This window comes from Pogona vitticeps, chromosome 7 (assembly GCF_051106095.1).
Source record: "Pogona vitticeps strain Pit_001003342236 chromosome 7, PviZW2.1, whole genome shotgun sequence".
Lineage (NCBI taxonomy): Eukaryota > Metazoa > Chordata > Lepidosauria > Squamata > Agamidae > Pogona > Pogona vitticeps.
Window position 1 is genome coordinate 8,491,654 of NC_135789.1, and position 27,572 is coordinate 8,519,225.

Sequence of the window (27,572 nt, forward strand, 5' to 3'; positions counted from 1 at the left end):
GAGGGTGGAAAGGTAACAAATTTGCTTAAGACTTCTCAGAATGAAGCTGAACGGTGTAGGGGGGGGGCTCCTGTGCTGTCCCCTTTTCTTTTTTATTCCAATCAAGTCACGGTGCACTTTTTCAACTACCCCCTTCCTACAAAGAGGACGGCTGGTTCATTCACTTCAAATGATCCCTGGCAGCTTAACTGGAATTGCAGAAGCCTTTCTGACGCATGTAATAAATCTTTATCTTGATGGGCCTCTGTTTTTCCATCAGAGGAATCAGCTCCAGAAGAGAAACATCCACCCTGTCTCTGTCACAACTCTTCAAGAAAAATAGTAAACAAGAACCAATTTCAAATCCAGATCAGCAGGAACAAATACTGTATAGTACAGTTCTAATCAAGAGGGAATGCCTGATGCTTTCACAAATATACATGACATCATGAAACTGTTCATACTTTTAATGCTTCTGTAACTTGACCTTGCTTGCACCTTCTCACTCAAAGAGACAGGTTCTTTTCTGATTTTTCAGGCCACCTCCCTCCAGTCACTGCCCTGCTTTGGTCTTCTGACCTATTACTGACCGACCATCACAAGTCATTAATAACCACTCAAGATGAAAGCCTAAGTAGCAGATGCACATTGTGTTTCTGAAGCAAGATAGAAAAATGTGGGTTTGAAGGGATAACGGCAGACAAGGCTGGGGGAGGAAGAACATATTTCATGGCTAGACCGTGAAGCAGGCACTCCGCTACACAACAGAAACACACATCTCTCCTTCATACACAACAGGCCACCTTTCAGAATCACAGAATACAGCGGTGCCTCACAAGACGATTGCCTCATGGGACGATTAATCTGCAAGACAATTAGTTTTTTGCGATCGATGTTGCGCTTCGCAAGACGATGGTTTCCAATGGACAATTTTCACAAGACGATTTTTCCCCACTGGAACACAATAGATTTAAATGCATTCCAATGGGGAACCGCGTTTTGCAAGACAATGTTACAAAAACAAAGGAGGCAACATGGGAGGGGCAGACCTTTCTCTCCCCCCCCCCCCCGCAATCCTTCTGGGAGCCTGTATCTGGGGGAAAGTTCTAGCTTTCTGCAAAATGGGTGCAGCCTATTTGTGCATTGGGGTTTCACTGCGGGAATGCCAAGGTGGGCCTCTCCTGCCCTATGAATACTCCCAGTTTCCTTCTTCCATTTTGCACAAGGAAGCTTATTCAAGGCCAAGAACAATCCACGTGTGAAGAAGTATCTCACAAGCCACAGTCCAGAACATGGAGAGATCAGTGAAAGGGGCACGGTGCCACTGGGCATTACACCCTCCGGCCGCTTCTGTGCGGCAGAGCAGGAAGCCAGGCACAGCCGAGACGCAGCAGCGGGATCAGCGTTTAAAAAGCACGGCAAGAATGAGCCTCCAGGATCGGGAGATTTTAGCCAAACACTTTTAATAGGGGAAGTGAACCCTACAAAGAGGGCAACTGGCACTCAGGCCTTCCTACAGAACCACTACGCCAGCGACACCCCCCTCCCAACAAGGTACCAGCAGAGCCAGATCACCCACGTGGTCCTCTTGAGGGAGGGAGGCGCCTGTCTTTCCACCAATGTCTTTCCTGATATCAGGGAAAGAGAAGGGCCCCACTCAGTCCTCACAGGGGGTTGGACACAGGCTAACTTGAAGGCTTCCAAGGAAGGCGGCTGTCCTATTTTCAACGTTAAGAGGTTCCTTTCCCCATCAATGAGATTCTTGCAGGTGTTACCTCTTTTGGCGTGTGGCCATGAACTGTTGAGAATCAATTTATGCTAAAAAGAGGACCTGCATCATCCCCACCGCAGACTTCACTTGCAGAACTGGAAAGGGACGGCGGGTGTGCGAGCAAATCCACCTTTTCCTGATGAAGAGAACTCGCTGGGACAAACTAGGTGGTGGTCAGAAAAGACACACACAAGGCATGCTGCGGAACGGACTGCCCGGGCAAGCCTTCCCTTTGTCCGGGTACACAGAGAAACTTATATTTTTTTAAAAAAAGAAAAGCAGACCTTTGTTCACAAGTGGAGATTCCCTCCCCCCAAGGTCCTGCGAGTGGCAGAGGTTGCAGGAGGGGAAGGATCTTCACCGAAAGCGAAGTTGTTGTGCATCGGGGAGCCAATCCAAAACCCTGGGGCTGGTCAACTGGGTTCCCTGGCAGACAAGGCAGCGGTGGAGTCCAGAGGCTAAGCACCGTGGCACCGTGTCCCTGGCTGTGGTTGGCAGGAAAGGAACCACGTGGGCTGCTTGGTCCTGACGTGCCCTGCAGGAAGGGTCATTTCTGCCCAAGAATCCAGACTCAGCTGGGATGGGAAGGCAAAGGCTGAGCCTAAGAAAGGTGGCCCAGGGAGTCCTCTGGGATGGATCTGGTATCATCCATGGCCCACGTTGCAGAGAGCCCATGTTGCAAACCGGGACCAGTACTAAGTGCCTCTGTTTCAGATGGGGGGGGGGAGGAAAGGGTATAGGCTTTGGGTCCAAGGCTTCATGGAGCACGAGGGAAAGACCAGTGGGGTATAAAAAAGCTCAAAGTGTTAGGACCACGCCTGGGGGGGCAGCTGCAACGGCCCACGAAGGTGGCGGTCCTCTCCATCCTCCTCAGGTGGGGTTCCGTCCTCCAGGGCTGCAGCCTCGTCGCTGGTGTTCCCACCGTCGCACGTGGTGCAGCCCTAGGAAAGGGAAGGAGGTGATCAGGGGCCACTTGCGCAGAACCACCCAAGCCACGAGCCCAGCCCAGGTGAGCATCTCGTTTGCCACAACAGCCCCACCAGGGCAGGCCGAGGGGTTGGGATGGCTCCTAAAAAGGACACCCCCCCCCCCGCCGTGGCAGCTTCCAGAAAAGACAAGTGCATTATGGCAGAAGCCTTCCTTGACCTTTCTGCCCCCCCCCCCAATGGGGCTGGAGAGGCTTCCTCGTTATAACACCCACCCCCTCCCTTGGATCAGCCCCCTCCTTCCCTGGCTTTCCCACGCCACCAGCACTCGCAGGCCTCCGGGCTCTTGCTCACCCGGGTGTTGATTTCTTGCGGGAGAGTCTGGGTGAGAATCCAGGGGTGCACTTTGGCCAGCTCCTGCTTCTGCTCTTCGGAGAACCGTGGCTGATGCTTCTCCATGGCAGCCAGCCGAGCCAGGTCCTCTCTCAGCACCTCCTCTTTCCTCCTGCGGAACACAGAAAGCGGCTCCACACCAAAGTGGCAAGCAAAGGCAGACCACCTTTCCAACCCACCATCTCCCACGGAATCGAAAGCCACAGGGCTCTGAACTTTGCAGAGGAAAGGGTCAGAGGGCCACTTCGGCATAATCCTCATCTCATCCCCCCTTCTGTTCCAACGTGGCCCTTCCCTCTATAAGGTGGGCTCCTATGTTCTGTCATGAAGGGTTAACCCACTTATAGCGACCCTAATAGGATTTTCCAGGAATGTGAGACATTTAAAGAGCAGTGTTACTAACCCCTCCCTCCCTATGAGTTTCCACGGCTAAGAGAGGACGTGGACATAAGTCTTCTGAGTCCTAATCTGTCACTCCGTCCACGAGATCATGCTGGCTCTCATAATGGAAAGGGGGGCAGGATTAGTCACACACATTTTCCTGTAAGTATGAAGCAATGGCTTTGAAGCAACGCAGAAATGTTGGGGGCTTTCCCTTGGCCTTTCTCTCTCTCTGGGCCAGGACAGATCAGCCCACTTGGCTTGTTCCCCAAGAGGAGCTGCAGGTGGCACTACGGACTAAGGCCTGCTTGTTCACCTGGAGCAGCTAAATCTGGTCTTCAATGTCGATCTATCCCCATAGTATCCATGGCCATTTTTGCTTGCTATTCACCAAGCCAGTGGGGGAAATGGGCCTCTTCAGCTGCCAGGTAGTTCTTTCCTTCCTTATTCATGCTCACAGGCCTCCCAAGTCCTCTGTCCTCCCTTCCTTGCCCATGATCAACATGGGGGTTGGGTGGGAATTATTTTGAGCCATGCATTTGGCACATGCGCAGTTCCTGCCATGTACACTTCAGCTCCCACACGCAAAGAGGACCACAGGAAGCTGCCTTGATGGCCCCAAACTTCCTCTAGGCTGGAAGTCACGGATGGAACCCCATTAAGGGTGGTCAGATCAGCCACACGTCTCCAGGGTGAGAAAAACCCTCTCCAGTTTCTCACAGGACAAGCAGAGCCACTACAGTTCAGAGAGAAGGTCTTCCCCGCTCTCTTATCATTCGAAGTCGCCAGCACCAACCTGGCTGGCCAAGACGGTCCCTTTTCCTCTTCCTGCCTTCTTCCTCTCTTGGAGACCTCAGAGGAGTCGCTGCTGGTGAAATACGTGCTGCTGTTCCTGCTCCCTGCCAGGGGAGACATGGCGGGTGAGTGGCCAGAACGCCAACGACTGGGCAGAAGGGGCTGCTGCCTGCTGGGCCCTTGCTCTTGGTGGGCTTGCTCTTTCCAAGGAAACCCACCCCAAGCTTTCTGGTTCCACGCTGGGGGCCCCTAACCCTCACCCCATCCCCTCCTTCTGGGCCCTTGAGCTATTTGCCTTGCTCACCGTCAGGCCTTGAACGGAGAAGGGACCCTGGAGGTGCACAGCACATGCGTGATTGTATGGCTGTCGCTGTGCCCCCCCTCCCAGATGTTGCTGGTCGCTGAAAAATCCCTCTTGTCCTCATGGAAGGCAAGGAGCCCACTTCAAGGAGCTCGCGCCACCTGGCTGCTGTTCCTACCTGTGCCGCAGCCCGAAGTCCCATTGGAAGCCGAGGCCAACGAAACGGACCTGGCAGATCCACTGCCCGAGGTGGCTGAGCCTGTTCCTGACTGAGAGTCCTCCAGCATCAGCAGGTCAAACAACTCACTGGAAACGGAGTGGCCGTCGTGATGGCTGCCGTCTTCTCCCTCTTCCTCCTCCTGCAGAGAAAAAGAGACAAAGCCACCCCCCAGCGAAAGCGACCATCGTTACGCTGGTGAACCGGGAACAGTTGCGCCTTTGGTAGGTAGTGCGATGCGAGGACTGGAAGTCCCAGCCATCCTCATGGCTTGCTCTTCTGAAAGTTAAACGTTCCAGGAAACCTTCTCCCCCCCCCCCCCCAAGAAGGTGCTGAGTTCCTAGAAGTCAAAGCATGCAGTCAGGTCTAGGATCGGCTCCTGCCACCAAAGACCAGCCACTAAAATACCACAGTGGCGACCTCAAATGGTTTTGGAAACAAAGTGGGCCTAGGCCTGGTGGGATCCCAGACTGAAGGCAACACGGGGCATCGCCAGCGAGGAAAGGATCCTTCCTGGGACTTGGGAGATCCGGGGACTGCTGTACAAAAGGAGAGCGGGTTTGCTGAAACCAAAATTAAGCCAACAGCTTCTAAACAGTTTCACGTTGGCTTTAATGGGTCCACTGATCTTTTGTACCACAATGGCCAGATTCTCAGGAGTGGAACTCTTTGTGTCAGGGGTGACTCTTGCACTTTGAATGGGCCACAGGGGGTGGCGGTGACAGTAAAAGCAAGTTGGCAGCCCTCATCTAGACAAGCAGACAAAGGGGCTGATCTAGACTCCACCGGCAGCTTCTGACGTCCTTAAGTAGGAGGATCTCCTTGGACTGCCCCAGTGGAGCAGAAGATGCACAAGGGAGGCGACGCCGGGGGGTCTTGGCTCCCTAGGCAACCTGTTTGGGGTTGGCCTTGACCACGACCCCTGACCCCTCAAGACATTCAGCTTCCCCAGCCGAACAGGGGTCCGGACGAGTCAGCAGGGTCTCCGTGGCTGCACAGCTGAGGGTCCCACCTGTGAATACCCAGTGGACGCTGGAAGGAGGCTCTGTCTATGCCCATGAACGGAAACCGACCCAACGCAGCACCCTGATCTTCGCTCCTCAGCTGCATCCCTGGGAGACAGAGGGAGGAGTTAGAACGGCACCTTCCCCTCAAAGAGGCTGATGGACCCACGGAAGAGGAGGAGGGGGTGTGGAAGGAGACAAGTTCAAAAGGAAAGATCCCCCCCTGAAAGCCCGGGGACGACCACGCCATCCACAGAAGGAAAGCCCTGATAGGCACAAGCCGCACGATGGGAGAAAGAGAGAAGTCAAGGTCGCCCCAGCCAGCCCACCCTCCAGAGTCCTCAAAAATAACCCCAAGGAAAAACCTCTCGCCACGTGGACAGGGCAGTGGCTCCCCACCCTCGTTCTGCCACATCTGTGGCCCTGCTGCTCAATAGCAGGCGGGGCCGACCTTTGCCAGGCTAGCCCCACCCCCACCCCCTTTGGAGTAAACGCGGCTGGAGCTTACCGGCTGGGCGTCTCCTGTGCCCGCCTTGGCCGGGGCTTTGCTGGGGGGTTCCGGCGTTTTAGGCAGCTCTTCCTGGAGGAGGTTCAACTGCAGCGGGGAGCTGCTGCGCGACTGGCTCAAAAGGGGAGGCGGCTCCTCTTTGGGCAAGACGGGTGCAGGAGGCAAGGGGACGGGCTCTGTGGCCCTCTGGGGGTCAGGGACAGACCTGACAGCAAGGGGGGCGAGGGGCCCGGTGGGGCAGGGGAAGGCAGGGGACAAGCAGGGTTGTGGCTGCCCCGGGGGAAAGGCCTGAGGAAACAGGGTGCCTCCCGGGACGGGGTGGACAAACACAGCCACAAGGTGGCCTGCAGATGGGAAAGGGAGGGCTGGGACAATGGAGGGCAGGGATGAAGGAACGGCAGGGGCTGCCCAAGGGAAGGCCTGGCTCCCTCCTGGGGAGTCCAAGGGAAAACAAGGGGCCGCCGAAGTGGGGGCAGGAAAACTTTGGCCCGAAGGGCCTGGGGGGGATCCTTCAGGGGGGAACCAGGATGGGGGTGCTGGAACAGCGCCCCGTTTCTGGCAGACGGCTTTGCTACCAAGACAGCTGCTCTTTGAAGACGCCGGGGACCTCTGGTGCCCGAATTTCCCTGGTGCGCTGCGGTTGTACCAGCTTCCTGGGAAATCTCCTAGAAACAAGATGCAAAGCCCCATCAGGCCGTGAAGCAGCAGAGAGAAGGCTGAGGAAGGTCCCTTTGACACTCCTTCGGTTTCCAAAGGCCTCTGTTTCCCTTTCACCGACATCATCCTCAGGCAGATTTAAAGCAGGAGGAACGTTCCTTCACTCTCCTCCACCCACCTGAAATAGCTCCACCAAGTTTTCACTGGCCTCCCTGTTTCATTTCGCCAGCCTTTCTACTCCTATTGATCTGGCGAGGGCCTTGCGTGCTTCCTCCCTCAGCAGAAACTCCGTTTCCAGACACACTCTGACCTCATCACTATTGTCCCTTCTTTCTGTGCAAGTGGTCTTCACTGGTGCTTACTGGTAAGCCAAGCTAGCTGTCCTGGACTGATGGCCACCTGCTCTCTGGGTGCAACGAATATCCCCCCCCCCCTCGAGTGTGCCCTGGAAGTGTTTCTTCCCTCTTTGCAGAAAAGGTCCCAGGTGGGCTGAGAAAGACCGACAGGCTGAGCGATCCGACTAAGAGCGGAGGCCCCCCCCTCAGGGGTCACCTCGGCTGGCAGGCGCCTACCTTGGTCCTGGGAAGGAGCTGGGTTGCTCCCAGCCCCTCCGTGCTCGAAGTACGAGTGGTACGGTGGCAGCAGCAGCCTCTGGTGGAACTGGTCCACATAGTTCTGCTCCTCCTTCTGTGTGTGAGCTGACAAGACCTCCTTGGTCAGCCCCACTTGCCGGGGGGGTTCCTCCAGGGTGGTGGCAAAGGTGGCAGGGGAGGTGGCGGCAGCACCACCTGGAGCGTGGGCTGGAGAGAGGTCGGTGGCCTCGCCTTGCAGGAGCACTTCTTCTAGCGCTGTGGCCTCTGCAAGAGGAAAGGAAGGGAAGGAGGCCCTCTGATGAGTCAGTGGAAGCCGGGGCTAGCTCCAGGGTAGCCCACCATTCACTGAGAAGCCAGCCTGGTTAAAAGGGATGCCTAGAACCCACAAAAAACATCCAGGCAGCTTCTGAACCAACAACAGTGTCCTGGGTGAAGGGAGGAGAGAGGAGAAGGGAGATTTCGGCACCGAATGCCCTCTCTGCCCCAGCGTATCAAGGATCTTCCTGTGCCCATGAAGGAGATCTTGCATGCATCCTCTACAGAATGCACGTGGCTGGATCCGTCTCCACAGAGCTCGGCCAAGAGGACCCCGCCACCTCAGCTGGCACCGACTGCTCCGCTTTGTCTTGCACGGCCAGGCTTAAAAAGGAAGGCTGGAGGCCGGGGCAGGCTGTGGTTCGGATGGGGAATCTCGGGTGCTCGCCCAGGCCAAAACGGCCAACTCCGCTCCAAGGCTGGGTGTTTGGACCTGGTGGGATTTGTGCAAGAAACAGGCGCTCATTGGGGACAGACCAGAAGAGGGTGCTGGGTTTGGGAAGGAGCCGTTCCCGGGCTGAGGGGGGACCCACCTGACTCCGGATGAGGGAAATGGACGAGGGTGCTGCTGTAGCTGCACTGGCTGGTCACGGACGCCATGCTCAGAGCCTTGCCCGCCAGGGCCAGGTCAGCCATCGGGGGGCGTAATGCCGTGGCCGGCACCTGCGGCGGTGGCACCTCCTCCTCTTCCGACCCACCCACTGCAGCAGGTTGGCCAGCAGTGGCAGTGGAGCCCGATCCTGAAGGTCCTGGTGGAACAAAGAGGGCCAGCCGTAATGGCAGAGACAGAGAAGAGGGCAGCGTTATCCAAAAGACGGAGGGGGTCTTCCGTCAGACAAGCCCGGCAGTCAGCCAGGACTGGGGAAAGCAACCCCCCACCCCCTGACCAGGAAAGAAAGTCACTGAAGCACCAGAGAGAGTAGGGGTGCAGGAGAGGCAGCAGCGATGAACGCCCCTGCGCAGAACAGAAGCCCTAAAGCCAAGGAGGTGCCACGTTTCAGCGATGCCTCTTACCTTCCGAGGCTGGCCCTTCTTGCTTGTCCTCGTCGGAAGAGGAAGATGCATCGGCCGAGGATTCACACTTCCTTTTGAGCGCAGGGATGTTGCAGCCCTCGAGGTATCTGCAGGAAAGCAGAAACCCTTTTGTCCATCGTCTGGCCCACACCCCAAAGTCCCCAGAGCGGTGGCTGAAAGGCAACTGAAAAACCTCACTAGGCCACTTCTGCTGGATGATGCTCGTGAGAGAGGCTTCCCGTAGGAGTAGCCTCCACGGACAACAGAGAAACTACCTTCCCCGGCTCCCTCGGGAATGGTGAGAGATCGCAGGATCCGTCAGAGAGAAAGACATTAAACCTCCTAGACTTGCATGAGGCAAGCTGTTGCCTCTCACTATGCTATCGCAGGCAGAACTGCAGAAAGGTCGTGTCACTCTGGAGTCTCTCCCAGCCTCACTGACGCACATCTAAAGAGTCAGGATCAATCCCAGTGGGAAGCCCTTTGATTCCAATTAGAAAGAGAAGAGAGAAAAATCCTGATCCGATCCACTGTCCAAACTTCCCAGCTGATTCTAGGGCTGACCCTGGCCTCTTTCTCATTTGCTCATTGCAAGTCCCGCGCCAGTAGCCGCTTGAAAGGACTTCAGAGGCTTTCCTAGCCTGCCTGTTCTTCCTGTTGCACCAGCGCATGAATGACTTCCACGTGGCTAACATTGGAAGGCTAAAATCCCATCATACCTGTTCTGAATATTCCGGAGTCTGGAAGGATTCCCTTTCACTAGCCAAGCATGAATCTGTAGCCAGCCTGGGTCTGGGTGGCAGGCTTCCCCACCACCACCATGGAGCAAGACTTTGACGACTGGCAGGTTTAATATTGCCGAGGCTTAGTTTCTGTTTACTGAGATAAAGAGGAGGGACAAGTTTCTCCCCTTGTAAGAAACCACAGAATCCTGGAACCACAGAGTTCAGAGGGGCCTCTACGGCCATCAAGTCCAACCCCCTGCTCAAGGAAGGAATCCAAATCAAAGCAGATCGGACAGAGGGCTGTCCTGTTTTCTCTTGAAAGCCTTCAGCATGGATGAAACGGATTGACGTGCCTGTGCCTTGGTTTCCCTTCAGTCTGAGTTGTGCTCTCTCCACGCTTCTACTGACTCTCAAGACATATGGAGGAAAAGGCTGTCTGAGCAAGCACGTGGGAACTCAAAGGCCAGGATGCTGGAATACCATGATGACCCTGGCCCTGCCCCTTCTTACCTGATAATGCTGTCCATGCTGTTAATCTGCTGGTAAGACAGGAGGCCATGGGGGCTCCTCCAGTCCTTGCTGGAGGCTGTGGGGAGCCCTCTGCTGCTGCTGCGGTGGTGTTGAGGGCCAGTGGCAGGGTCCGGCAACCGCAGGGCCGTGGACTCCTTACCTGCATGCCGTCAAGGGAAAGCAGTTACCTGATGATCAAGCAGCAGCCCCAAATACTCACAGTTCCAGCCTCCAGATGGCACGGTGAGACTTCCACAAGGCAATCCCGCCCTCACCTCCTTGTAGGTCTCAACTGCAAGAGCCACCCGAGACCAACCTCTGCAGGAGTCCCCGGTGCTTCTGCCCCTACTCCTCCTTCCCTGCAGCCCACGGACCACCGCATTCCCCAGTGTCTCCCCAAGGGGGGTGCAATTCCTTCCGCAGCCCCCCAGCAGCTTTAACCACTGCCTGGCTTGTAGGTGCCTGCACTCATGGCAAGACTTGTCCATGCCTAGGACCAGCCAAAGATTTGTCCTTGCAGCCCTCTAGAGGCGGGGGGGGGCATTCCCTCTCAATCCCCCACTCCCCAAAATCAGGTCTGCAAGAACCCACCTCTGGGCAGCTCTTCGCTGGGAGCTCTGCTGCTTCTGTCCGGCCTCTGGCTGTGCGATTCGATGTACAGCTGCTGGCCCATGTGCTTCAGCCGGCTGATGTCCACAAAGACCTGCTGGAGTGTCACCTGCGGAAAGAGAGAGGAGGTGTCACAGGAACAGGCAAGGCGCTGGCTCACCTGCTCTGTGAAGGGCCGGTGGCAGAGCTCCTGCCCACCCACCTGGGCTTTATGCCAGCACTGAGCTAAGTCCTGACAGGACCCCTCTCCAAAGGGATCATGGGGGATCCGAGCATGTCCTCTGAGGGTAGGAAGCTGGCCTTTGTGAAGCATCTAGAGAGGGGCCTGCACTGGGTAATACTTTGAATAAAAAGGACCTTGGAATTGTTGTAGAAGTTATAGTCTCCAAATCCTGGGACCTAGTCGTTTGGCTCGACGGGTCACAGGTGAGGCTTCATCTGGAGTCATGTGTCCAGTTCTTGACACCACACTTTTAAGAAGGGTTGCCAACAAACTGGAGCAAGTTCAGAAGAGGGCTACAAGGAGGATCAGGTGACTGGAAACCAAGCCCCAGGAGGAAAGACTGTAAGAAATGGGCATGTTTAAGCCTTGAGAAAAGAAGGCTGAGGGGAGATACGATAGCAATTTTCAAATCCTTGGAAGGCAGTCATGCAGAGGAGGGGCAGGATCTGTTCTCGATCATCCCAGAGTGCAGGACACGTCATAATGGGCTCAAGGTACAGGAAGCCAGATTTCGGTTGAATATCAGGAAAAACTTCTTAACTGTTAGAGCAGTATGACAATGGAACCAGCGATCTCAAGAGATGGTGAGTACTCCAATGCTGGAGGCATTCAAGAGAAAATTGAACAACCACAGCAGACAGATCTTTTTTGATTTGGACTCCTGCACTGAACTGGGGTTTAACTTGATGGCCTTATGGGCCCCTTCCAACTCCATGACTCTACAGATATCTATCATTTGCTTCCCTGTATCTACTGTAAATAATGGCTTCCTCTAGGCAAATTTCTGAACAGACAAAAACCTTTGGATCCATTTCTGCCGTCTTCCTCCTCCTTGCTAATTAACATAACGATGCACCCAAGGTTTTCTATCATTTCACATGGCACAGGTCTCTTGCCAGAGTGGCACTTCTGTTTTGACCAGCAGCAAGGAGAGACTTACCGGTTCCCTAGGCAGCTCCTCCACGCCATGTCCGTTGGAGTCACTGGAGGAGGCGACACTGATGTAATGTTCGTAGGAGGCATTGCTGACGAGGCTTCCGTAACCGCTAGAACCGTGGCTATGGATCGGCTGCAAAAGGTGCAGAAGATTTTCAGAGGTCAGTGGTGGGGGAAGGAAGACGGCCTTGCTGGCTGGCTGCACGGCCCTGCATCTACAAACAAGTGGGCACAGGAAGGGATGGCTACTGTTAAGAGCAGTATGACAACGGAACCAATGATCCATGGAAATGGATTCCAGGTAAAACCTAGTCATCTTCAGGGTGGTACAAGACTGCTTCTTGGTTTGCTAACCGCAAAGTAACACAGCGACCCCTCTGGAAGCAGACAGGCAAAAGCAGCTTACGATCACCTCTATTCCCAGGACGGCCAGGCTTTTCTGCACTGTCTCCCTACCTGCAGAAGCATCTTATAGATCTGTCCTTGCAGCTCCCAGACCTCTTTGTCCACTGGGCTTCTCCCTCTGCTCCTGGCTGCAAATACATCCTCGTTCAAAGGGCTCCTGGAAAGCATTCAGGGAAACAAAAGCATCACACCGGAGCCAGATTTTTTTTAAAGGTCTGCATGAAAGGATCAAAGGCAAGCACAGGTCTCTCTGAGGAAGACAATCAGCTCCACAGCTTTGAGGTGCAATTCAGAACTCTGGCTCCCCAAAGGTGTAACAGAGCAGCACAGCTTGGCGAGAGTGAAAGAGTCCTCCTCCTAAACTGGATTCTTTCGTCTGTTGTGAGGCGCTGCCGGCTCACTTCCAACTTGTGGGGGTCCCGAGTCGAGTTTCCAAAGAGTCATGCCCTCCTCCCCTCCCGGGAGTTTCCATGGCCAAGTAAGAATTTGAGCCCAAGTCTCTAAAAGTCGTAGTCCGGCGCTCTATCCACCACACCACGCTGGCTTAATTTTTCTGCAGAAGGTGTCAATCAGAGGGGAAACAGAGCTAGGGAAATGTCTAGAGTCAGAGCTTACAAATTATAGCTGAGCTAAGAAAGCTAACAGTTACCTCTTACAAGCCAGACTATCATAAGAGCAACATATTATATCAGGGAATCAGAAGAGATCTCTAATTACGTAATTCAGGGCTGTAGGGAGGTTTTAACTCACAATCTGATCTTCATGCCTCCATTTTTAATTGTCTCTCTCTCTCCCCGCCAGCTCTCCTCCCTTCCCCTCCGCCCCATGGATATTTTACTGAAGTTCCAATATAACGTATATAGACTGCTGTTCTCTGGCATCACCACAGAACTACTGTACGAGAAAGTGTGACAAATTGACAAATAAGCTCTTCACTTGGCAAGTAAGACATTCAATTTAAATTAGAAAGATGAAGAAACAAAGACTGTTTTCCTTCCCAAAGGGTTCCGTTGTATGTTAAACATTAAATTCATGAAAGCATGATGCTCAGAGAGCACAAATTTGACTTTTCAGGTGTCATTTCTAGGCTGGGTCAGAGAGCTTCCCTGCTTGGGTGTGGGCAGGTGTCAGAACAACTCTGCTAGGTGCTACTTGTTTTTAAATCAGAATTCCCAACGGACTCCATTTTCTTGGGTGTGTGCACATTTTCCTTCACAGCCTGGAGAAAGGTAATTTATTTCCTCCTCCAATAGCTTCCATGAGGAATGATCTGATTCCGTCTCGCTGCTGCAGGCAGATAATCAGCAGTCAGGCACAGAATGAACACAGCCCGTCAGTACATTAACAGCTGAAAAATGTGCATGTTTTTCCCCCACTGGATGAGAAAGACACATTCTTGAAAGGTACGCAGGTGTAGTGATTCTCCCATATTCTGTTTCAAAGGCATTCTCTTTGACTGTTAGCCAAGGGCTTAAACTTGAATTATTCCAGATTAAGCTTCCCTGAATTCAAGGTTACTTACTTCCTGGCTTTGTGATCTTAACTTACGTTCTGACTTTGTGCCGACCAATGATGAAGGCGATCTTCCGGCTCCAAGGATTGACAAAACTGGACCAGCTGGTGTCCAAAACCACATAGTCCCCGTTCTGAGTACAAAACCGGATGGGGGAGTGTTCAAAGGGAGCCTGGCCAGCAAACCGCAGGACTGCAAGAGAAGCAAAGGAGGGGGGGGGGAGATTGCTGGGATGGAGAGAAAGCATACGAAGGTCTCACTCCGCTCCATGGGAACGAACAGGGAGACCAGATGCCAAGTTCTGCCAGCCTGAGAAGTCCGCCAGAGAACTGCCACAAAGGGAGGCAGCAAGTTGGTGCAAGAACAGGCTGTGCCCAGTGGCCGTCTCCCTTCCAGCAGGTGCTGTCAGCCTCCACGGCCACTGGGCCGGTGCTCTTACCTAGGGGCCTTCCTGACCAAGCCCGCCAGAGGAGCACCGCTCGTCCGCTGAGAGCAACCCTTGAGGATGCAATCCCTCCAGTTCAGCGGCGACTCCGGCTTACCCTTGCGGTGAACCGCCACCATGAGAGGCTGGTCGTCCGGGTGAAGATACATCAAGATGGAGGTACCGATCAAGTCCTGGGGAAGGTATCCCAGCAGGGGCACCGCTCTGAAACCGAGAGAAGCGGCGGTGCATTTACACGCATTTCCTGACCAGACAGCTCTGCTGTTGTGTTACAAAAAGCCCAGTGGCCCTTGAGGTGTCGTTCAAAGGAAGAAATGAACAGGGTGGTCTTGGGACTGTGGGAGGAACTGGCCATTTGCAGTTCTCATTGAAACAGGCCAGGCGGGACCACCTGCAATTGGATGAGCCCCACAGATTAGGTGGCTACGTGGATGGACACTGACTTCATGACCCTTCCCTAGGCCACCAAATTCTTTTTCTCACTGCAGAACTGGAAGGGACCCTGTGAGATCATCGTCTCCAGCCCGTCAAGGAGGCACAAGAGAGGAATCGAACTCCCAACTTCTGGCTCTGCAGCCAGAGACATAAGCCCCTGAGATATCAAAGGGCTTGTCCTTTTCCTTCTTGATTAACTGTGAAAAGCCGAAAACTGTGTTGATAAAGGCTGGGCTTTGGGAGGCTCTGTTCTCCCCAACAAGGCTGCTCCTGTCAAAACCATCTGCCAACCTTCCTTTGAGTTCAGATTCTTCCCAGACCTCACACTCTTGGGCTACTCTCCGTACCCTACGTAACCAGGTGAATCTCCCCAAAGACATTCCTTCTCCCAATCACACCCCTCAGAGGGAGGCCAACCGCCTCACCTGTCATCTGTCTCCAGGAAGACACAGCTTGGGCTGTGCATCGTGGTGAAGATCCTTTTTTCTAGAGGAATCCGAGGAGCTAAGGAAAAAAAAGAGGAAGGGAGGGGAAAGACACAAACGGAGTAAAATCCACAGAGTCAAGATTCACTCACACTCAGCAAAGGGACTGCACTTTTCTTGCTGAAGCGAAGTCATACATTACGGAACGCTTCTTGGAACCCTTCTCTCCTGTAATCCTCCCGGGTTTGGGTCAGCGATTGGAGCAGGGAAGAGACTCCTAAGGGGACAAAATCCACCGACGGCCACCTATGCCCTGGCTTCATCATTCTTTGGTTCCTGAACACAAGGTCTGGATTATTTCTACCCTGGGGGGGGGGGGCATTCCCAACTGCTCAACTGAAAGAAAGGCCACCTTTAGAAGACAGTGTGTGTGCCCTGGGGTCCAGCTGGGTGCAATTCAGCTCCTCAAAAGTCACAATCACCCCAAACCTGGGTAGGCTTGCTGGGCAAGGAAGCTGACTTCATTTCATTGCCAGATTTCAACACAGTTCTTTGCATTAAAATCTGAGCTTCACAGACTGCAAGGTTCTTTCCCAAGTATGCCTATGAAGGGTTTTTAACTATTTAAACTGATTTGTATTTGCAACCATAAGAATCAGTTTAAGGTGTTTTAAATGGTTACACATATTTTAAATTGCTGGAGACTGCCTTTTTTCCTATTTGCGCCCTGCTCTGCGACAGAGAAAGGTGCTGTTGGGAGAGCTTTACGAAAACCACAGACCAAATAAGTGGGTGCTGGATCAAATCCTGGCCAAGTTCCCTCTAGAAGCCGAAAGGATCTAACTGAGGTTGTCATACTTTGGGCCAACGAAGAGCCAAAACCCACTGGATAAGATAATAATGCTAGAAAAAGCTGAAGGCAGCTGGACGACAGGAAGACTGAACATGAGATGACTTGACTCAATTAAAAATGTCACAATCATGATTTTGACAGACCTGAGCAAGGTTGTTAATGACACAACTTTTTGGAGATGCGTAGGGTTGTCATGATAGGACAGCACATAACGACATCCATATTCTAATTAATACATAATGGAAGAAATGTTCAGCGGAAGGTGGGTCATGGACACAACAAGCTGGGGTTCTAGCCTGCCCTCCTTTAGAGAAAGGATCTCTCCCCAACTTGCCTTCATATCCAGAGTGAATCTTTTCAGCCAGGGCCAGGCAGCAGGATTCTGGCTCGCTGTTGTTAGAGACACACACGTTGACCAAATAAGGGGTGATCCGAAAGGGGTAGTAACGCCTCTCCTGATCTTGGTTCTTGCCTCCCCTGCAACAAAACCACCAACTGGTCAGGTACAGCCCACTGTGATCTCCTTGCGGCCATAGGCAAAGACTCTGGATTCAGGTGGACTTTTGATAACCAACTGGATACTAAGGAACAGGGTCTGGGAGCTGATGAACTTTCCCGGTGCCTGTCCTTCTAATCGCTTTTTAAACATATTTCCCTGCCTTTCTCTGCACCTTCTTTACTTATATCTTGTTGTGAGCTGCCTGTAAGTCTCTCTTTTGGTGCAAAAGAAGATGCAATTATGATTTCAAATTAATAAATATCAATCTTTACCAAATATCAATTCAAATTAAGCTTGATGAATGGCGCCCCATATTTTTAAGAGGCAAAACTTCTCAGCCTCCGGCGGAGATTATTCCAGCGGCATACCATAAGCACCTGTGCTTACGGCGATCCTTGATTACCCACAGAGCTAAACGGGGGCGGGGGTATGCTGTGTCACTGCTGACCATCTCCTTAATGATCACTTCCTAAAATGTCCAGTTTGCAGTTTTTAAAGTACTTGCATTAGTCCGTGCAAGCAGAGTGGACAAAAATAAATAAATAAAAACATGGTACCAGCTGGAAGATTAACTCATATTTTAAAGTGAACCTCTGTGGATCCAGCCCATTTGCTCAAACATTAGAGAGAGACTACAGGATTAGAATATTTATACACGGCCAGCTGAGGATACAGGTAATGGACAAAGTGACAGTGGCTGAAATCCACTTCAACCAGAGAAAGTCCCATGAATCAGAGATTTGGTGAGTCAACTCATCTGCAAGTTCTTTGATTCAAGGGGCCTCCTCTAGTGAATTATGAATGGATTGCAGCCAGTGGTTCAGAAGTACACTAGTAGAATTATCAAGCTGCAAATAATCTAGTGTGCATGTAAATCTTTAAGGCTTTTTAAAAAGAATATCTCTATTATCTTTGAAAAGCACTGCCTTTAGATGCCAGCAAAGCACAAAACCCTGGTAAAGGCACCTTGCAGCAACCACAGGATACAATGAATGCCTGAGCAATACTTGCCTGAGTCTGCAGAAAAAGGATTTCACTTGTGCGCGTTCATAAACGGATGCTGTAATGGGGGGAAAAGACAGAGAGGTTTTCCTTCTCTTCTTAGCAGATCATCTCTATCTGATTCACTTTCTTGTCCCCACTCCCCTGGGGAAGGGCTCTTATCAACAAAGGCAGATAACCTGACCCCTGCCCTTCTCTCCCTAGAAGGCAAACCCACCCAAAAATTTGCCTGACAGAAAGGTAAGTGCAGCAGATACAGGATTATGTCATTTTGCAGAAACTTCCAAAGAAAGAGATTTTAAGGCCAGTCAGGCAGCTCTCTCTCAGATATGTGTCTTAGGTCAAAAGCAAGCGAGCAAATGCTCGAGCATCTGGGGTTCTCCATGCAAGTGACAAAGGAGAAAGGCTGCTGGATCTTGGAGAAGACAACGTCACAGGGCAAAGTCAACAGGATACAACACAGACCCTCACTGGGCACCGTGGAAGTGGGGAGAAACACTCCTACAGCCCTCCTCTGCCACCTGGATGATGCTTCTTCTGGGTCTCCTGCCAGCCCTGCCCAACACTTAGGTGCTGCAAAGTGGCGACTGTTTAAGCCTCCATAACTCATGAACTACAGGTGGACTAGCAGGTCAGGCTACCCTTGCACTTGGGAGGAATTCCTCCAAGTGCCTCACGCTTTATATGCGTTTTATTCGTACAGCTCCTGAAACCCAGAAGGCGTCTCACCTGTTTGAGCTTCTGTGTTCCAAAGGGGCAGGTGAGTCTGGCTGGTGCGTGTGTAGAAGATGCCCATGTCCCAAGGGGCAAGCAGCTGTGCAAAGGGGGTGGTGTCCAGGAACCTCTTCTTACAATTCAGGATACCAGCAGCCTGCTCCGAGACATGCATCGTCTGCCCAGAGAGCAAGGAAAACACCACCACGATGGTGTCCTGGAAGAAAGACGCCCGCAACACTCAACCCCCATCCTGCTAGAGCAGTGGGATCCTCCAGTCTCACCGAGGAAGATCAGCAACCTTTTACCAAGCAGGACCTCACGGCCACCTGTAAAGTCTCACCTCTGAGGGTGGGCGAATCGGACAGGTCTGGAGGGCCATTTCTCACTCTCAGGGTTGAGTGGGGTACACATATACAGCCAGAAGCCCACTTCGGGTTAGAAAAATGGATGATGTTCTGCTGTTAAACATGATGTGTGTTGCCTTGGGGCTGGGTGGGGCCGGTGGGATTTAAGATATCACAAAGGTGGTACTAATGTGTGCGTCCCTCCCTCCCCTTTTTTCAAGACAAAACTATTTCTAGAGGTAGGGGGTGGGCCTGGGAGCTGCAAACCCACACACCCCAGCCAGACATGTGCATGTGGCTTCTGCTGCATTCTGCCCATCTGTCTTGCACCAGGTTTTTTTTTAAATGAAGCATTTTATTGTGTTGTTTACTTGTTTTAAATATTGTTCTTCTTCTGAGTTTTAATACATTTGTGTCAGGCTTTTTAAATATTGTAACCATTTGTTATTGGGCTTTTAACTTTGTTTCTTTTGCATCCTTCAGGAGAAAGGCAGCCCATAAATATTTTTAAGCGAATAAAGAAAATAAATAAACAGGCTGTGAAAGTCTTGCAACCCTGTATCATTCCAAAATGAAAACACCCTAGGAAGTGATGCTGTTACCTCCCCTGGCTCCAAGCTGTCTCTTAAGAAGGGACTAGAGGTGCAGATCTAACTGTTCCTAAGAAGGTGTGAATAAGCGCAAGGGCAAGAGAAGAGTGTGTAACTCTCAGTGCCTACAAACACAATGTGTTCAGCACAACAGGTTTTGAACACCCTCTGCCAAGGGCATTGTGGAAACCAAGCTGACTTTGACTTCCTGGCACTGACAAAGAGAACCTGACGTGGGGGGAAAACAGGTGAAAGTCACAAAAAAAGCACCAGGCTGAGTCACCTGCAGCTTAGAGCCTGCCTCTTCCTACAGAAGCAGCTTAAAGAACAAAACATCTCTGATGAAGTGGGCTATAGTGCACGAAAAGAAAAAAGCTGTTTTCAGTCTTTGAAGGGACACCACCTCTTGAAAGCTAAAGTTCAATACTGCATAACATGGTTGAAATAATAATCAAAGCCTGAGGAGTGCATTCTCTGTCCCCCTCCTGCAATTGCTGAAGGCAGAAGAGAAAAGAGACCTCGCCTGGCCATTTTCATCAAAGGAGTTTCATTCTGAGAACACCTTCTATAAAATCAGAGCTGTGGACACCACCTTTTTCTCCCTGGATGGCACTTTTGAACCTGGGAAGAGGCAGAGATGCCCAGCGGCCGCCTGGGTCACTTACTGTATTCTTGGAGGCATATTCAGAGGCGACTGCTGCCAGCTCCTCAAAGTTGTACAAAGCGGTCCCCGTCCGACAGGTACCTGGTTCACTCAACGTGGGAAGAATCTGGCTGTTGTCTGATTAGAAAACAAGGGACACAAGAGAGCAACTTCAGACATAGCTCAGGCCACCCAAAGGGTCACCAAAGGATCATGCCTTCATGAAGTCACCTACCTCCTGGAGGCACATCAGTCCATAAAAGGCAAAGAGTTCAGGTATAGCACAAGGATTAACTCACCCACCAGACTTCTGACTTTGTACAATAACAATTAAGCTACATTTTAACAGAAAGTGCAATATGCCTCCAGGCTTGCACATTTAGAGCGCGGCAGACAGACAGACAAAGCCTAGGAGCCTGTTCTCAGGTGGGGGAAAGGCAGGAACCCCCCGATGCTATTCTGTTACGTACTTTGGACCTGCCAGACACATTTCAAGGCATACTGGAGGGCGCTGAGGGTGCTCGGCTTGCTGCAGCAGTCCCCTCGCTCAGCTGGAAGATAGCGTTTCATCTCCTCGATCACCATCATCATTTCCTCATTCCTTTGGTTCCTTCAATCAAGGGGAAAAAACAACACAACCCACAGGAGTGAATCCACCCCACACATGGGGATTCAGTAAGAAGAAAGCTTGGATTGCCAGCCCCGAGGAAGGAAAACTGGAGCATCACCTGTTGCCAGGTAGGGGCAGGGCATCTCAAAAGAGTACCCTCCAGGACAGACCCAAACAAGGACTCTGCTTCCCTCTTGAGACCAACTGCGTGATTGCACCTAGAAAAGACAACTAGAAGTCCCTATCAGGCAAAATCCAAAGAAAATAAACAAAAACAAAAAGATACAAAAAGGTGTGGCACCTTAAAGACTTACCATTACATTTTAATGTAATCTAAAGGTGCCACACATTTTTGTCTTTTTTTGTTTTGTTTCTTTGGATTTTGCCTGATACGGTTGCACAAATTACCACCTTTTCCAAAACTACTAGAAATTCAGAAAAAAATGGAATCAATAAGGGAAGGGCATAAAACTGGGGGGGGGGGAGGGATTCCTGTCTGATGCGCCTTTAAAAGCCTGTAAAAGGTTAGTTTAAACCGTAAATAGAAAATAACTTCATTTGAATACATTGTTTTACTTTTGAAATATAACACCATTATCCGTATCTTGTTAGCCGTAGGCTTAACTAGTCACAGAGGGCTATGTCAGTTGTGGTGAGTAACTTCCAAGTCTGGACCTCCCCTCGGGGTTCCTTCCTACAGGTGTCACCTCGTGCTCCAATAGCACCTTTGCTACAAGAGCAGCCTTAGGACAAAGGCCAGAGCATTCCCTTCTGGCCACCCAGAGGGAAAAGTCAAGACTACAAAAGGCAGAACCCAGGTTCGAACAGTCCTCCTAGCAAGCTGAAACGCTGCTCAGACGCAATTCAATGGCAAAGCTAAGTTCTTACACGGAGGCCTAAAACACAGCAATGGCTGTGCGTCTACATGACGAAGGAGACGTCGAGTGAAAACAACCCACACGCCAAGAAAGCGCGTCCAATCCTGGATGGCCCTGACAAGAGCAGAGTGTCATCAGATCACTGGAAGCAACTCAGGCTAATAGCTCCAAGGGCTCTCTGAGTTCACCCCCTAACCACGTTTGAGACTCAGTTTGAGAACGAAAATGGAAGTGACTTACCTCTGGCTGCTGCGGGATCCATTCCGGTCTCCTGACTTCCCAGCTGAGCTGTCGTCAGATTCGTGGCAATGAGGACAGCCCCTGCCACACTCCTTCTCGGTCCCACTAGAGCTGCTTCCAGTGCTTCTGTTACAAAGCATCTCCGTCTCTTCTTTGAAGGTGCCATCCCGTTCCCCAATCTCTCCTAGATGGTCCAGCAACCAAGCTTCCTTCTGGTTCGAGAATGCGTTCTGGGGCATGTCCTCATTCATAGCGGGATGAGGAAGCACTACGGCAGGGAGAATCTGATTGTCCTCCCTTGGCCCATGGTCAACCTCAGGTCCTTTTCTCCCCGGGCCAGACTGAAAGCCACATGAATCAATCACAGCCTTTCAACATCACAGTTTAGGAGACAAGAAACATGCCCGGAATGGCTACTTTTGAACAGTCACTTCATCCTTTTTGATTGAAGGAAATGTCCTCTGCTTCCAGACGCACTTGAGGACTGGGTTCCACAGAGTCTTCTTCACTGCCATCAAAAGCATGGAGCGCTTTCTCCCACCTCATCCTCTTCTCATATTACGAAAACCTAGCAAACAGGGCAGTGAAAGACAACAAGTAAATTATGATATAGGGCTAATATTTTCAACCTAGCAAACCATGGTGGTGGGCAACCTACAAGGAGATTAGGAATATCCAACCTAAATGATGGAAATACTTCATTGCGTACGATACGCACTTTGCTCATTCTGAAACTTCTCGCACTCCACTGAGATTAATCAGGAACCTTTTATTAGGTGGATTCAGGGTGAGGCCCAAGCACCAAAGTACAGACCTCAGAACCACTCCTGGGATGTCATAATGCAACAGGTTTGCACATGCAGCTACGTTTCCTTTGTCACATACCTCTGGCCACCAGATAACAACATGCAGAGATGAAAAACTGAAGCCAAATTGTTATGAAGCTGAAGCAAATCATCCTATTCTAATCAAACAAACACAGGACTATTATAATCTCAACATGCAGTTTTCTGAAGATTCACAACAATCAAAGTGCTCCTCTTCGGTGCCTTCCAGTCATAAAAGAGCCTCATCCAGAGAGAGGCAGTACAGTGAAAAACAAATTATATTACAGGAAAGAGTTCTGCGCTGACTGGATAGTTCAGTCACTTAGGAACCCAGCTGTGGAGCCAGAGTTTGGGAGTTCAATTCCCCTCTTCTATGAGAAAAGCCAGCGTGGGTAGCCTCATCCAAGACCACCCACAGAATAAGGTAACAGTAATTTATTTCAGAGTACTCTATACCTAGAAAACCCTGAAAAGGGTTGCCCTAAGTCAGAATTGCCTCAATGGCACATTTAATGGTTTTTTAAAAAAGATTATCTTTCCATACAAGAAGATATTCTGAACAGATCATCTCTCGATTATACAACATGGGGCCAACGTAAATCGTGACGAAAGTTTCCAGCCCGTAAAGAATGGTCTGAAAAGTTTTATATCTAAAACTTGCAATGGCACAGTTCCTATTAACAGCAGTTCCTCAGACACCATTCACAAACGTTTCCATTAAGAGTAAACATGCATGCCAAATCTTCCACAGGACTAACACAAACAGAACAGGTGAAAGAATTAGCAAACGTCGCAGCTAGCTACTCTGAGAGGGCTAGCACAGCTACCATGGCACAAAATGATTATCCACCCAAATACAGTACTTGCTTTTTAAAAGACCTCTGCACACCTCATGTTCTCCCCTTCTCACGATTATATAATATTTAAGGCATCTACTCATTAACTCATAACCAGAAATTCTACTTCTTGGCCTTCTGCCAGCTGCTGTTCAAACCTCAACATTGCATCAACCCAAAAAGAGGAAAACAAGGTTTCAGAGCAAGGCAGGGCAGACGACTTAAATAATGCTTGAGTACGGACTTGAGTTCCTGGACTCACAGATGATCGAATTCAGCGAAGGTTAATCAAGCCCTGCCTTTATAAGGAAACGCACAAACACCTCAGGCACCAGAACTCAGCTCCTTCTTTGTTTTTAAGCCCTGAAAGGACCAGGAAGCCTGATCATGTTTTTGAGCTGGTTTACAATCCTGGCTTGGCTGTCAACTATCGCCTACAGTTTCTAATGTGGATGTAATGATGAGAGGCAGTTCAGGGTGGGTTTCTTGCTCACCTGGAAGGGGAAAAAAGCATCTGATGGTGGATGATGGGTGCGTAGGCAGAGCCTGGCTTGTTAACCAAGAACTATAGCTTAACACAGCGGACAGTCAAACAGGATCAAAGGGACAGAAAACATGGATCACATCAGGGCCTTTTGAGAGAACAAAACAACACTGAACACACAGGGGCCTCTCTCCTGTCTCAGCCTCCACGATTTAGTTGGCAAAGTATGTCAACGAGGGATCAACTCACAGGGGCTTGGTAAGTTGGAACAATAACAACCACAAAAGCTACAGAAGGATCTTCATACAATTCAATTTTTCCAAAGGCATCCCAGAACACAAGGTGTGTGTGTGTGTGTGGGGGGGGGACACCCTATACAACATCATAGGAGTGCAGCCAAGTCAAGAAATCTCAACCTCTGGTCAGGACAGAGGGACCAAAGGTATCCTGGGGTCTGGCTCAGGCACAACAATAAACATATGTAAACATGTTGAACAAGTACCAAGTTTGTGGCAAAAGACGGAGATCTCTGTCAATCGTGAGCTCATCAAAAGATAATATGCAGACTACAACAGCACCATCTTGCCATTAAATGATGTAATTCAATTTCAGACAGAGGCATTACGGCATCCCCTCAACATCACAATTATATTTTAAGGTAGCAACAGAGATCTCCCATTTACCAACCCACATCAGTGATGTGCCCACATTAGTTTTTCATATCTTGGAATCAGAAACTCTGGAAAAAAAAACACTTTAGTGTAAGTATATACAGTATACAACTCTTTCATAATGGCCCGTTCTGGAACAAGATACAGGTTATGTCACTTGCTGAACCAACGAAAAGCCCCCTCCCAAACTGTGCACTACTTGGGTGTAGCGGTGGGAATGAACCTGGAACAGACAGTAATGTCCTATTAGCCATTTCTGGTTCCTGAAACATGGAGTAAAGGAAAGAGGCTTTTGAGGAAGTCTCAAACTATGGAAGAAAAAAAGCTCTTTTCCTCACCAATCAACAGCAAAACTTGTTGGAATTGTGAAGGGTAGACAGAACAGGTCTGACATCAGAGACTGCTGTTTTTTTCCTACAGATCTATGGTAGAACACTTTTATCTACCAATATAGCAAGATCCTGCTGTTGGCATGCACACACAAAAAAATTCCCCAAAGAAATCAGTTTGCAGTATAAAGCTGTTGAAGGTGAGCGCTGTGAAAAACTATTCTGAGCAAGGACTAGTGATTTGAGAGAGAAAAGGTAGTCTCGGGGGCTATAGAAAAGTAGAGAACAAAATGGAAAAAGAGTGAGCGGGCCTGTTTTTAGGAGGCACACATCCTCACCATTCTGTGTGGAAAAAGGATTCCCATTGAAAAGCACACCAATCCTAGAGAAGTAGATGCAGCTAAGCAGAATGCATTCCTCTTGCCTGTCAATTATCGAATCTCATTGGGGCAGCCCGCATGCAGCCTTCGAGATGGCTTGCAAATCTTGGAAAAGCAAAGCTTGGGGGACAGAAAGCAAAAGAGAAGGGAAAAGAGGGTCACCCTCTTTTCAGCACAGCATGCAGAACAAAAGATTCCAGGTGGTGGACTCTTCCCAGTGTCCACCACTCTGCCCCAAGCATTTCCCAGTATCTGGTTCAAGGAAAAAAAAAACATGATATGGAGCAAACCTTGCTTTTTGCTTTCTCTGCTCCCATTTGTCCGCCACCCCTCCGGCGCTCTGCTGCTCTGGGGTCCAGGGCTTTCCCGGGTTCAAACCAAGGTACCATCTCAAGCCAAGTGGAGGCTCTCCCTCCAAAAGCTACCGCCAGCTCAATGCCAGAGAGTCAAGAAGGAGGTAGTGGTTCAGGGCAAGCCCATTTCTTTTGCATTATCAAAAATCTACATGGGCATGGCCAAATCTAGGGACCATTATTCAAATATACCAGCCACAGTCAATGAGAATTACAAAAATATTGAGTTGTATTGTATATCAGATATAAGTTTTAACCAAAAAATTAAGTATCTGTTAAATATTGGAGCAGTGTGTACGCTGTTACTAACATTCCCATTTTTTGTAGTTCTGATGATGTGATTTCTGAGATCTGCAACTGCTTATAGTACTGTGTGAAGTTTCTTGATATTGTCCCCAAAGCCCTGATGACTATGGGGACCACTTTCATCCACAAGCAAGATGTTTCGATTGTCAGGTATCTGTACTTTTGTTAGTTTCTCCAATTTTTTATTTTCAACTCTGGCATCCTCTGGAGTTGCAACGTCAATGATCCAGACATTTCTTTGTTCTATTACTATGTCTGGTGTGTTATGTTCAAGATGTCTGTAAGTTTGGATCCAGAAATCCCACAAGATCTTGACTTCCTCATTTTCTGATATCTTCTCCCAGGGGTTCTTGGAGGCTGCCATAGTGACCAGTGCACTAACTTTGCCACTCTATCATACCTAATTTGTAATCTGTGCAATCTTTGGACAGTCACAGATGAGGTGTGACCAGTTTCATCTTTTTCTTGGCAGAGTCAACATTTGCTGTTAGCACTAATTCCTTGGATCTTTTATCATGTTCATCATGTTGGAGGGGTTGTTATTGCCCAGCAAAAATCAATCCTTTGCTTCCTTTTTTAAGGGGTCTGCAGCTTTAGCCATGCCCATGTTGAATGATGATCATGCTTTCCAATCAGGTGTTATCCATGTAGTACTCTATTTTTTCAGCTATTTGATTTATATTTCAAATGGTTGCTTTCTTATATAGAGCCTCTGCTTCTTTTGCTTTCAAAATATCCCCTATTTTCACAGCCTTAACTAATTTTTGTTTTACTTGTACTAATACAGTCATTTGGGTTACTGCTGTAGTTGCAGCTATCCACAGCCTCCAATTTTTCGTGGCAAATCTATTATTACTGTTATTATAATTATTATTACTGTTACCATTCTACTTAAAAGGACTCAATACGGCTTACAGTCATTAAAAGCCAATACTTAAAAGCCAAAAACAGTAAACATACAAAGAGGATCGTACCAGTCCCTGGGGTGGGGAGGGAGGCAGGGAGAATAGTGGGGGGGGGGAGGAAGCGATGGTTGGGGGAGAGTCCGCCCGAGGAGCAGGTGGGGGGCTTTCCTACCCCCGCTGAGAAAAGTCACTCTAATGCCCAAGGGCTGTGAGGGGGGCACAAAGAGAGGGACTACAGATCCCAGAATCCCCCACTCTTGGAGGAGCCCCCCCTCTCAGAATTCGCCCCCCGAATGAACCCGCCTCCCGGCCAACTCCCAGCCCTCGGAGCCCCTCCCGGGTCCATACTCACACGGAGACCCACCGACCGAGAACGGAACTGACCAGACATCGTCCTCCTCCGGCGCCGCCTCCGGCTTCTTCTAGCCCCTCACACTTTCACACCGCCGCGCAACGTGAGGGAAGCCCCGCCCCCGGAAGGCGATTGGCCCGAGCGGTCCATTCACGACGAGGCGATTGGCCAAGAGGGTAAACGCTTAGGGAGGGCGGGGCGGGCACGCGGCGAGGAGCGCTCGGCGCTCCCATTGGCGGGCCGCGAGCTCGCTCGCGAGAGGTCGGGTTCCTCGCCCCGTGCCGGGCTTTGGGCCACGCCCTCTCTCCCTCCCGAGTGGCTCCCCAAACAGGAACGAGACGACCCCGCCCGCTCCTTTTTCCTGCGCACGCCCAGAAGTCTGGAGACGTTTGTGCCGCGCATGCTCAGTCAAGCCACGAGAGGGGCGGTCTTTTCCCGCCTAATTTGAGGCGGGCGAGGCCTTCCTGTCAGGCCGGGGGTGTTGTTGAGGGAAAAGAGGGAGGCCTCCCTGTCACGGCCGGGCTCTGTTCCTCTTCTTCTATGGGAACCTCTCCCGACCCAGCCCTCATGGGCTGAAAATCCTTGCCTGACATTCTGCCATCCGTAAGGGTGGAAACCTCACCTGTTGAACTTCTGCCTCCATTGGAGAAGCGGGCAGAAAAAGGCGCTTGAT

The 27,572-nt window shown here is 50.7% G+C and overlaps 1 protein-coding gene across 6 annotated transcripts; it reads right to left on the reverse strand.

The window, feature by feature from the left end:
* Positions 1-431: 431 nt before the first annotated feature.
* On the reverse strand, positions 432-27,037 carry PER3 (period circadian regulator 3). Of its 6 annotated transcripts, none has more exons than XM_072977718.2 (22): positions 26,900-27,035; positions 21,457-22,024; positions 20,199-20,338; positions 19,751-19,866; positions 18,164-18,365; positions 17,444-17,492; positions 16,268-16,410; positions 15,081-15,159; positions 14,318-14,424; positions 13,811-13,967; positions 12,314-12,419; positions 11,862-11,990; positions 10,681-10,795; positions 10,090-10,249; positions 8,855-8,961; positions 8,374-8,589; positions 7,505-7,789; positions 6,276-6,940; positions 4,725-4,905; positions 4,247-4,349; positions 3,031-3,181; positions 432-2,691 (listed from the first exon to the last, which is right to left on the reverse strand). In XM_072977718.2, exons 2-22 carry the CDS (start codon positions 21,705-21,707, stop codon positions 2,557-2,559), a joined length of 3,597 nt encoding a protein of 1,198 aa, XP_072833819.2. In that variant the 5' UTR covers positions 21,708-22,024; positions 26,900-27,035; the 3' UTR covers positions 432-2,556. The 6 variants fall into 6 exon arrangements, 5 of the variants coding, with proteins under 5 accessions (XP_072833819.2, XP_020655624.3, XP_078235204.1 ...); XM_020799965.3 differs by having other exon boundaries at positions 10,681-10,807; XM_078379078.1 differs by having other exon boundaries at positions 10,681-10,807; positions 26,932-26,966.
* Between the last annotated feature and the right edge of the window lie 535 nt (positions 27,038-27,572).

Bases quoted from the DNA above. Each gene is read 5' to 3' on its own strand.
- PER3 (XM_020799965.3), bottom strand. From the start codon at position 21,707: ATGAATGAGGACATGCCCCAGAACGCATTCTCGAACCAGAAGGAAGCT. The intron at 12,420-13,810 runs GTAAGTTAAGAT...AATGCTTTCCAG, and splicing joins GGTCGGCACAAAGTCAGAAC to GAGCCCTTTGAACGAGGATG. The intron at 11,991-12,313 runs GTAGGGAGACAG...CACCTTTTGCAG, and splicing joins TCTATAAGATGCTTCTGCAG to CCGATCCATAGCCACGGTTC.